Genomic DNA, 14,025 nt, shown 5'->3' with positions numbered 1-14,025 from the left:
TACACTCACACACATACATTCACACACACACTCACACATACACTCACACATACACTCACACATACACTCACACACACATACACACAAACACACTCACTCACACATATACTCACACATACACTCACACATACACTCACACACAAACACACTCACACATATACTCACACATACACTCACACATACACTCACACATACACTCACACACACATACACACAAACACACTCACTCACACATACACTCACACATACACTCACACATACACTCACACATACACTCACACATACACTCACACACACACTCACACATACACTCACACATACACTCACACATACACTCACACATACACTCACACACACATACACACAAACACACTCACTCACACATACACTCACACATACACTCACACATACACTCACACACACATACACACAAACACACTCACTCACACATACACTCACACATACACTCACACACACATACACACAAACACACTCACTCACACATACACTCACACATACACTCACACACACACTCACACATACACTCACACACACACTCACACATACACTCACACACACATACACAAACACACTCACTCACACATACACTCACACATACACTCACACATACACTCACACACACACTCACACATACACTCACACACACATACACTCACACATACACACAAACACACTCACTCACACATACACTCACACATACACTCACACACACTCACACACACACTCACACATACACTCACACACACACTCACACATACACTCACACACACATACACAAACACACTCACTCACACATACACTCACACATACACTCACACATACACTCACACACACACTCACACATACACTCACACATACACTCACTCACACATACACTCACACATACACTCACACACACTCACACACACACTCACACATACACTCACACACACACTCACACATACACTCACACACACATACACAAACACACTCACTCACACATACACTCACACATACACTCACACACATACATTCACACACACACTCACACATACACTCACACATACACTCACACATACACTCACACACACATACACACAAACACACTCACTCACACATATACTCACACATACACTCACACATACACTCACACACAAACACACTCACACATATACTCACACATACACTCACACATACACTCACACATACACTCACACATACACTCACACACACATACACACAAACACACTCACTCACACATACACTCACACATACACTCACACATACACTCACACATACACTCACACACACACTCACACATACACTCACACATACACTCACACATACACTCACACATACACTCACACATACACTCACACACACATACACTCACACATATACTCACACATACACTCACACATACACTCACACATACACTCACACATACACTCACACATACACTCACACACACATACACACAAACACACTCACTCACACATACACTCAGACATACACTCACACACATACACTCACACACACTCACTCACACATACACTCACACATACACTCAGACATACACTCACACACATACACTCACACACACTCACTCACACATACACTCAGACATACACTCACACATACACTCACACATACACTCACACACACTCACACATACACTCACACATACACACAAACACACTCACTCACACATACACTCACACACACATACAGACACACTCACACATACACTCACACATACACTCACACACACTCACACACACTCACTCACACATACACTCACACATACACTCAGACACACTCACACATACACTCACACATACACTCAGACACACATACAGACACACTCACACATACACTCACACATACACTCACACATACACTCACACACACATACACACAAACACACTCACTCACACATACACTCACACATACACTCACACATACACTCACACATACACTCACACACACTCACACACACACTCACACATACACTCACACACACACTCACACATACACTCACACACACATACACAAACACACTCACTCACACATACACTCACACATACACTCACACACATACATTCACACACACACTCACACATACACTCACACATACACTCACACATACACTCACACACACACTCACACATACACTCACACATACACTCACACATACACTCACACATACACTCACACACACATACACTCACACATATACTCACACATACACTCACACATACACTCACACATACACTCACACATACACTCACACATACACTCACACATACACTCACACACACATACACACAAACACACTCACTCACACATACACTCAGACATACACTCACACACATACACTCACACACACTCACTCACACATACACTCACACATACACTCACACATACACTCACACATACACTCACACACACACTCACACATACACTCACACATACACTCACACATACACTCACACACACATACACTCACACATATACTCACACATACACTCACACATACACTCACACATACACTCACACATACACTCACACATACACTCACACATACACTCACACACACATACACACAAACACACTCACTCACACATACACTCAGACATACACTCACACACATACACTCACACACACTCACTCACACATACACTCACACACACACTCACTCACATACACTCAGACATACACTCACACATACACTCACACATACACTCACACACACTCACACATACACTCACACATACACACAAACACACTCACTCACACATACACTCAGACATACACTCACACACTCACTCACACATACACTCACACACACATACAGACACACTCACACATACACTCACACATACACTCACACACACTCACACACACTCACTCACACATACACTCACACATACACTCAGACACACATACAGACACACTCACACATACACTCACACATACACTCACACACACATACAGACACACTCACACATACACTCACACATACACTCAGACACACTCACTCACACATACACTCACACATACACTCACACATACACTCACACACACTCACTCACACATACACTCACACACACACACTCACACATACACTCACACATACACACAAACACACTCACTCACACATACACTCATACATACACTCACACATATACTCACACACACTCACTCACACATACACTCACACATATACTCACACACACTCACTCACACATACACTCACACATACACTCACACATACACTCACACACACTCACTCACACATACACTCACACACACTCACTCACACACACACTCACACATACACTCACACATACACTCACACACACATACACACAAACACACTCACTCACACATACACTCACACATACACTCACACATACACTCACACATACACTCAGACACACTCACTCACACATACACTCACACACTCACTCACACATACACTCATACATACACTCACACATACACTCACACACACATACACACAAACACACTCACTCACACATACACTCACACACACATACACACAAACACACTCACTCACACATACACTCACACATACACTCACACATACACTGACACATACACTCACACATACACTCACACACACATACACACAAACACACTCACTCACACATACACTCACACACACATACACACAAACACACTCACTCACACATACACTCACACATACACTCACACATACACTGACACATACACTCACACATACACTCACTCACACATACACTCACACATACACTCACACATACACTCACACATACACACAAACACACTCACTCACACATACACTCACACATACACTCACACATACACTCACACATACACTCAGACACACTCACTCACACATACACTCAGACACACTCACTCACACATACACTCACACATACACTCACACACACACTCACACATACACTCACACATACACTCACTCACACATACACTCACACATACACTCACACACACTCACACACACACTCACACATACACTCACACACACACTCACACATACACTCACACACACATACACAAACACACTCACTCACACATACACTCACACATACACTCACACACATACATTCACACACACACTCACACATACACTCACACATACACTCACACATACACTCACACATACACTCACACACACATACACACAAACACACTCACTCACACACACACTCACACTCACACATACACTCACACATACACACAAACACACTCACTCACACATATACTCACACATACACTCACACATACACTCACACATACACTCACACATACACTCACACACACATACACTCACACATACACTCACACATACACTCACACATACACTCACACATACACTCACACATACACTCACACATACACTCACACACACATACACACAAACACACTCACTCACACATATACTCACACATACACTCACACATACACTCACACATACACTCACACATACACTCACACACACATACACACAAACACACTCACTCACACATATACTCACACATACACTCACACATACACTCACACACAAACACACTCACACATATACTCACACATACACTCACACATACACTCACACATACACTCACACATACACTCACACACACATACACACAAACACACTCACTCACACATACACTCACACATACACTCACACATACACTCACACATACACTCACACATACACTCACACACACACTCACACATACACTCACACATACACTCACACACACATACACACAAACACACTCACACATATACTCACACATACACTCACACACACACTCACACACACACTCACACATACACTCACACACACACTCACACATACACTCACACACACATACACAAACACACTCACTCACACATACACTCACACATACACTCACACACATACATTCACACACACACTCACACATACACTCACACATACACTCACACATACACTCACACATACACTCACACACACATACACACAAACACACTCACTCACACACACACTCACACTCACACATACACTCACACATACACTCACACATACACTCACACACACATACACACAAACACACTCACTCACACAAACACACTCACTCACACATACACTCACACATACACTCACACATACACTCACACACACATACACTCACACATACACTCACACATACACTCACACACACACTCACACATACACTCACACATACACTCACACACTCACTCACACACTCACTCACACATACACTCACACATACACTCACACACACATACACACAAACACACTCACTCACACACACACTCACACTCACACATACACTCACACACTCACTCACACATACACTCACACACACTCACACATACACTCACACAAACACACTCACTCACACATACACACACACATACACACAAACACACACACACATACAGAAACACACACACACATACAGAAACACACACATACAGAAACACACACACACACATACAGAAACACACACACACACACACAGAAACACACACACACACACATACAGAAACACACACACACACACACATACAGAAACACACACACACACACACACACACACAGAAACACACACACACACACATACAGAAACACACACACACACACACACACACACACAGAAACACACACACACACACATACAGAAACACACACACACACACACATACAGAAACACACACACACACACACACACACACACACACAGAAACACACACACACACACACACACACACACAGAAACACACACACACATACAGAAACACACACACAGTACAGCAGGCTTAAATCTGAGCTCGTGAGTAAATAAATAACCTGGTGGTTCAGACTGAGATTAATCTTCACTCTTCTGTGGTTTTCAGGAAGCCGAAGGTGGAGAAGGTGAAGAAAGTGAGGGAGGAGGAGAAGACCGAGGAGGAAGAGGAGGAGCCTAAGAAAAAGAAGAAGAGGAGGAGGAGGAGAGGAGGGGAAGAAGAAGAGAAAGAATAATAAAAAGAAGAGAAGTGAGTCAGAAACCCAGAATCAGCCTCCTGTGAAAAAAACTAAAGCTCAGGAGCTTCAGAGTAACATGGAGAAGAAACAGAAGAAGAAGAAGAAGAAGAGAGGAGGGAAGAGCGGCGCTGAGTGAACTGATAAAAGAGGAGGATTAAAGGAGCAGTGTTCAGGTTTCACCTCCACACCACACTGATGATGATGATGATCTTCATCAGACCCCCATCTCCTGAGGAACGTTATTCACAAACTCATGATTATTTTTGTAAAAGTATTTTTTGAGCTGTGTGTGTGTGTGTGAGGTGTGTGTGTGTGAGGTGTGTGTGGGGTGTTTGTGTGTGTGTGTGTGTGTGAGGTGTGTGTGTGTGTGTGAGGTGTGTGTGGGGTGTTTGTGTGTGTGTGTGTGTGAGGTGTGTGTGTGTGTGAGGTGTGTGTGGGGTGTTTGTGTGTGTGTGTGTGTGTGTGTGTGTGAGCTGTGTGTGTGTGTGTGTGAGGTGTGTGTGGGGTGTTTGTGTGTGTGTGTGTGTGAGGTGTGTGTGGGGTGTTTGTGTGTGTGTGTGTGTGAGGTGTGTGTGGGGTGTTTGTGTGTGTGTGTGAGGTGTGTGTGGGGTGTTTGTGTGTGTGTGTGTGTGTGAGGTGTGTGTGTGTGTGTGAGGTGTGTGTGGGGTGTTTGTGTGTGTGTGTGTGTGTGTGAGCTGTGTGTGTGTGTGTGTGAGGTGTGTGTGGGGTGTTTGTGTGTGTGTGTGTGTGAGGTGTGTGTGGGGTGTTTGTGTGTGTGTGTGTGAGGTGTGTGTGGGGTGTTTGTGTGTGTGTGTGTGTGAGGTGTGTGTGGGGTGTTTGTGTGTGTGTGTGTGAGGTGTGTGTGGGGTGTTTGTGTGTGTGTGTGTGAGGTGTGTGTGGGGTGTTTGTGTGTGTGTGTGTGTGTGTGTGTGTGTGTGTGTGAGGTGTGTGTGGGGTGTTTGTGTGTGTGTGTGTGAGGTGTGTGTGGGGTGTTTGTGTGTGTGTGTGTGTGTGTGTGTGTGTGAGGTGTGTGTGGGGTGTTTGTGTGTGTGTGTGTGAGGTGTGTGTGGGGTGTTTGTGTGTGTGTGTGTGAGGTGTGTGTGGGGTGTTTGTGTGTGTGTGTGTGTGTGTGAGCTGTGTGTGTGTGTGTGTGAGGTGTGTGTGGGGTGTTTGTGTGTGTGTGTGTGTGAGGTGTGTGTGGGGTGTTTGTGTGTGTGTGTGTGAGGTGTGTGTGGGGTGTTTGTGTGTGTGTGTGTGAGGTGTGTGTGGGGTGTTTGTGTGTGTGTGTGTGTGAGGTGTGTGTGGGGTGTGTGTGTGTGTGTGTGTGAGGTGTGTGTGGGGTGTTTGTGTGTGTGTGTGTGAGGTGTGTGTGGGGTGTTTGTGTGTGTGTGTGTGTGTGTGAGCTGTGTGTGTGTGTGTGTGAGGTGTGTGTGGGGTGTTTGTGTGTGTGTGTGTGTGAGGTGTGTGTGGGGTGTTTGTGTGTGTGTGTGTGAGGTGTGTGTGAGGTGTGTGTGTGTGTGTGTGTGTGTGAGGTGTGTGTGGGGTGTTTGTGTGTGTGTGGTCACACTCTGAACTCGGGCTTGAGGATGAACTTCATGAACACTTGGCTGGATCTGAGTCAGTGTTCACACTACAGGGTTTCAGCATGTGACCTCGAGAGACCAATGGGTGAGGTGTGTGTGTGTGTGTGTGAGGTGTGTGTGTGAGGTGTGTGTGTGTGTGTGTAAAAGAGAAAGATTTCTGCGTGTGAAAATAGAGAGTTTCAGAATCAGTCATCCTCACTGATCTCCAGTCTGATCTCCAGTCTGAGGTGTGAGGAGAACGTGAAGCTCTTGTCCTGCATCTGCTGGTCTTCCACACTGCACTTCTCTAGTCTGTATCAGAGGGTCAGTGGTGCTGTGGGTCAAACTCTCAACTCCCTCCTGGTTCTGAGTGAAAATATACAGAACTCATTAATGAGATAAAAAGAACAGAGACAACTGAATGACGGTGTGTGTGTGTGTGTGTGTGTGTGTGTGTGTGTGTGTGAATTAGGGGTGGGTGAATCGATCCTAGTATCGATAGTATCCTCAACCCTGCTGAGATTGATACTTTAGTTTAAAATTCTCTAATCTATTCTGAAGTACGTTGCTCCTGTTCAACAAAAAACTCACATGTCTCTCGACTCGTACGCACACGTTGCTCTGCCCCTGCTCCGCCCTGCTCTGCCCCTGCTCCGCCCTGCTCCGCCCTGCTCTGCTGTGTTCAGGTGTCCTGAAGATCACGTGACTCAGCTGCGCCAAGCACAAGCATTTTTGGCTGTTCTGTATGAGAGATGACAGAAAGAAAGAGGAGCATCATGTGGACTTATTTTACTGCAGGAAATGAAAACATTACAAACTGTGATGTTTGTAGAAAGGGAAACATGTAAACATGTTATTGTTTCTGAATATAAACCTCTAAATCTTAACGGGGTGTCAAGGTTTAAAAGGGGGCTGCAGGGAATATTTCCGTGGACATAGGAGGGCTTTGGGGGTATAAAGCCCAAGACAGAATCAGATGCAATAGTATTTGCTTTTGTTCATTTATTTACACTTTATTTACTTCATTTATACAAGCTGTTCACTTTTTATAAAATGAGGCAGATGTGTCTAATGAAAGGGAAACATTTTATTTATTTTATTTTGAACAAAAACTGTTAATCATTTATTCTCCAGTAATAATTTTGTGCACTTTGTTTATTTAAAATGTATTTGAGCAGTGTATGTTAAAATGTTTTTGTTTAAATACAAAGAAATGCTAAAGAGAAATTGTTTTATTATATTATTGTTTCTGAACAAAAAGCCCAGACTAAAGGAAAGAAAAATGTAAGTATAAAAAAAATCATTGTTCTCTAGTAATACTTTTGGGCAAATTTCATTTTTGCAAATTCAGTTCATTACAGTAATAAAAAATGTATTTTTTATTTGGCTTAGAAGTGTTTAAAATTTGTCCTGGGTTTTAACAAACACAAATACAGGTGCTTAAAGAGCACAAAGTACAAAATCTTTTAGTGTTCATGAAAATGTGTTCTGATTTAGAATATTAATGATGCATTCACTTCATAAATCATGACCAACTGCTCTACTCTACAGGAAAGTAGATGTAGGTTCAACTGCATGCTTTTAAAAGTAAAAGTATCGGTATCCATATCAGAGATACTGGCGCTGTATTTACTTGGAATCGGATCGATACCAAATTTTGCAGTCTCGCCCTCCCGTAGTGTGAATGAACCCCAGCTAATTCATAAAGCTAGGCGCTTCCTGTTTATTTCGGTGAACATAGGACACACCCATGTTGAGTCGCGCACACACACACCTCTCAGCTGATACACACTGCACTTTCTTCCAGTGTGTTGATGCACGTGCCTTATCCGGACTTATCCGATTTAGTTTTGTTTATTTAATGATGTCTGGACACATGTTCAGTAAGTACAATATTGAACATCTCTCTCTCTCTCTGTGTGTGTGTGTGTATGTGTGTGTGTGTGTGTGTGTATGTGTGTGTGTGTATGTGTGTGTGTGTGTGTGTGTGTATGTGTGTGTGTGTATGTGTATGTGTGTGTGTGTGTTTCAGTCTCCACTCTGCCGTTAATTGAAAGTATTTAAACTCCGGTGCTTGAGGTCTGAGAGACAAATAACACCGCAACTGTCATGTTAAATCACACACACACACACACACACACACACACACACACAGAGGGGAGAGGGGGGCTTTAACGCATGTTGCATCAGCTGAACAGCACGCAGTTAACGCTTTATAGTTGATTTGACATCCTCATCCTTCTCCTCACCCTCAGCACGCTGAATATCGCTGTTCTCTCTCAGGTTAAAGGAACACTCTTGTGCACTGAAATGAATTCAGGGGGTTTCCATACTTCATTTAACACCGAGTGCACGCGCACTGACCGATCAGAAGTGGTGCTAACTCACTAACCGCAAATCTGTAGATGACATCTAACCATACCGGTGTGTGACCGTACACTCTTCAGTCTGAATATAGAGCTGTTTATTTATCTCTTATTCACACACGTAAAGAGCTCTAGTTTCTGAACACACACATGCGCGCGCGTGTAAACACTGTAGTGTTTTTAGTGTAGCGGTCATGAGGAAGTGTGTGACGTCATTGTGTTTCTAGAAAGTTATTTCAGCTCTGAGTCTCAGTTTTCACTCCTTTCACTGTTCTCACTTCAGTTCTGCAGGGAGGGGGGAGTAATCCCCCAGTCTTATTGTTATTATTATTATTATTATTGTTATTCATATTCTACATGATGCTGGAGTGAGAGAAGCAGAGAGAGATGTGTGTGTGTGTGTGTGTGTGTGTGTGATGTCAGTGTGTAAACACAGCAGGATTAAAGTGGACTGAACTCTATTCTTCTTCTCTCTCTGTAGATATGAAGCTCTGCACCCTGCTGGTGTTCCTCTTCTTCCTGATGATCGCTCCCTGTGAGTTTAATACTGAACTCTAAACTACAGTATTAAAAAGATTTAATAGTGAAATGACACGTGTCAGAGTTCAGAGCTGACCACAGACTTCATCCTCTCTTCACTGAGGACACGATTAAACACGTGACTCAACTCAGGAATGGAGAATGTTGGGAGAAGGTTCTGCTAGATGTGATAGAGTCTAGATGTCCTGTTAGATTCCTTCAACACTTAAAATCTTCTCATTATTTATCATCAGCTCATCTTTAGTAAGATTAAAAAATCTGACAGCACTACACACGGTTATTGTGCTTGAGCACACACACACACACACACACACACACACACACACAGTGAGAGTATTGAGCTTTGTGTCTCTGTGCTCTGCTGCAGGTTTGTCCTTGGTGCCAGGTTTCAGGTCTACAGTAGGTGAGCTCCATCAGCCTGCTGCTCTGTCCTGTGAAGTCAGATGTTCAGGTCCAGTGAAATGGATCAAGATCCAGAAGCCGAGCGGAGATGTTGTCGTTGCTCGGTGTGATGAGACGTCCTGCAGCTCAGAGGAGGGGTTTAACATCTCCCATGATCAGTACCTGAAGGGGAATCTCTCTCTCACCATCACTGCAGCTGATTACAGTAAACGTGGCTGGTACACGTGTTGGTGTGAGGGCAAGGACGTGTGTGACGTGAGTCTTCGCATTAAATGTGAGTGTGTGTCCACTCAAAACATTCAACTGAGTGTGTTTTCGGAGAGTCACAACCTCAGAAGGTGTTCATTTATTTTCTGTGTGTGTGTATCTCCTCAGCTGTTGGGTTCCTGCAGCAGGTCCATCCTGGAGATCCCCTGGTGCTGGATTTTCAGGTTCCTGAGCAATTGGAGGTTGCGTTAAACAGGAGAGGTCATGCTGGAGATGGTGGTGGTGGTGGTGGTGCTCGTGGTGCTGGTGGAGCTCAGAGCTCAGCTTCAGTCCCAGTGTGTAGTGTAGAGGGGCGTAAACTTCACTGTGATGATGAATACAGGAAGCGAACATCTCTGAAGTGTTTCCTGACTCTGAGAGCAGTGCAGGAGGATGACACCGGTGTGTACAGTGTCCTGGACACTGAGAACGACGAGCTTATATCCACACACACTGTCACACTCGCAGGTACGACTCTGGGGTGTGTGTGTGTGTGTGTGTGTGTTTGTGTGTGTGTGTGTGTGTGTCTATTTCACTAAAATACTGCTGTTTTCCTCCTCACAGGAAATGACACAGACACCAACAGCACCCTGCCTTCTGAAGGTACACATCTGTTACAAACTGTACACATCTGTTACACACTGTACACATCTGTTACACACTGTACACATCTGTTACACACTGCTCACTTATTCATCTTATTTTATATAAAGATCTGTTTATACACCTGACAAGATAGAAAACACTCCCTGAAATCAGAAACGTCTGACTGAACAGGATATGAGACAAAACAGGAAGTAACTGTGATGTCTGTCATCTATAAATCCTGGCACACAATGAAAAGTGAAAGTAATTACTTTATTTAAATAAATCCTCTGAAAGAAGAACAGAATAAAGTCTAACCATTAGTTCTCCAGATCTAACACACATCTGTCTGATCTCACACTCTGGAGGTCCTGATGCTGCTTTACATCTCCATCATTATCTCCCACATGCTAGCTAGCTGCTGGGTCCTTGAGCAAGGCCCTTAACCCTGAACTGCTCAGATACATGAAAAAAACACTGTGTGTTTCAGGTAAAGTGGAGAGCTGGGACCTGAGGAGGATCTTTGAGGAGGAGTTCAGAGGACTGATTGTGGGAGGAGTAATGGGGTTGGTCGGCGGGGTTCTGCTTTGGTTTGCTGTTGGATGGATAACGATGTGCTGCAGACGTATCATGATGAAGGTGAGAAGGTGTGGGACAGGCGACAGCACACAGCAGACTGATCCTGAAGAAGACATCGAGCTGCACAAGAATGCTAATGATCAAGATGATCCATAAATTACTTCCTGTTAGGAGCCGTGCTTTAGCCATGTGGGTCTACACACACACACACACACACAGAGACATGAGTCCTAAAAGTCTGTAATGTTTTCTGATTCTATAAAGACTTACATTTCACTTGTCTTTGAGAATCTGTTATGTGATGGTGCAGTAATCATCCCTCATGGCCACATGGTCCACATGCTCATGATCATGTGATCAGTTGGAGCTCAGCATTGAAGTCATTCACAATAAAAGAACATTAAACACTGCAGCAGCTCCACCTCCATCCATCAATAATCAGCATTAATAGAGATGAGCACAGAGGTCAGACCCGCCCCACTGCAGAGAGAGGCGGAGTTAAAGCTTTTTAATGGGGTTTAAAAATCTCTTCTGTGGGAGATGAACTTTATAAATAGTCAGGACTGTGATCTGATGCTGTAAATAAATCTGTAACTAATAAAAAAATAAACAAAAACAAATCTGTTAATAAGTTTATGAATGTCAACAGATTTATTTTTATCTGTTAAATTTCATGCATATTTATATGTATTTATTATATAATCATTTCTTTTTTATTTCTCTGTAATTGTCCTTTCATAAAATACTGTTTTAACTGAACCGCTATATGTCTGCGTTTATTTTAATTAAGATTTTCTAATGTTTAATAGTGACTTGATTAATGAATGTCTCATTTTCACACATTTAAAGGTGTAAACTTTATTTCTGTGTGGAGTTGTGAAGCAGCTTGTTCATGGAGTCTCGGGTGACACCTGCTGGTCAGGAGCGTGTACTGCACAGTGTCGGTTCACACCATGAGCATCGCGATCGCAAAATATATATAATAATATGCGCGAATTATAGAATTAAATACACTTAAAAACATATATATTTTTAATATAATATAATAATATAATTTGTTTTTATTAAATTCATGATTTATTTAATTAATTGAATCAGTAATTAACAGCTGTGCTGATTATTTTTTAATTAATTTAAATTGATGAAGAATTGAGTTTTGTTGGGAAATTAGTATGTTTGTGGAGCAGGTATAAATAAACTGCACAAAATGTTTATTTATATAAGAGGGAGTTTACTGAGTCATGATTATTTTATATTTTTGTAGATTTTTAGATTTTATTTATACATCTGCACCAGCTGCAGAGAAAATATTCTGGTCATAAGAAGCTTAAAGAGACATTGTGTGTGTTTCACGGTATGTAGGATGTAGAAATATTTCTTCTATCTGTTAATGCTTCAGGCTGCTGGGACACACTCTCTCTCAGGAGCACAAACACTGCTCAGATATCTTCTGTAATTAGGAAGAATCCTCTCAAATGACATTTAAGAAAACTCTAAAACTCTTCTTCACTACAATATTGTGGAAGTGATTATTGTCTGCTAGAACTGTACACTCTTATACCTTATATAACAACCTCAGTTCATCACTCAACACAATCCTGCTGGACCTGCTGGACCATCTTTCTGAAGGTACTCCCACTGGGTCAGTCGCTCAGTTGGTGATGGTCAGATC

The 14,025-nt window shown here is 42.9% G+C and overlaps 1 protein-coding gene across 1 annotated transcript; it reads left to right on the top strand.

Moving 5' to 3' along the window:
* Positions 1-9,377: 9,377 nt before the first annotated feature.
* LOC131343212 (uncharacterized) lies at positions 9,378-12,796 on the top strand. The gene is made up of 6 exons (XM_058374713.1): positions 9,378-9,518; positions 10,483-10,536; positions 10,909-11,217; positions 11,319-11,657; positions 11,754-11,792; positions 12,265-12,796. Exons 1-6 carry the CDS (start codon positions 9,386-9,388, stop codon positions 12,507-12,509), a joined length of 1,119 nt encoding a protein of 372 aa, XP_058230696.1. The 5' UTR covers positions 9,378-9,385; the 3' UTR covers positions 12,510-12,796.
* The last annotated feature ends 1,229 nt before the right edge of the window (positions 12,797-14,025 follow it).

The sequence above is a fragment of the Hemibagrus wyckioides genome, linkage group LG22, assembly GCF_019097595.1.
Source record: "Hemibagrus wyckioides isolate EC202008001 linkage group LG22, SWU_Hwy_1.0, whole genome shotgun sequence".
Taxonomy (NCBI): Eukaryota; Metazoa; Chordata; class Actinopteri; order Siluriformes; family Bagridae; genus Hemibagrus; species Hemibagrus wyckioides.
The sequence above is the reverse complement of the archived record's forward strand: the minus strand, read 5'-3'. Positions and strand labels throughout refer to the sequence as shown.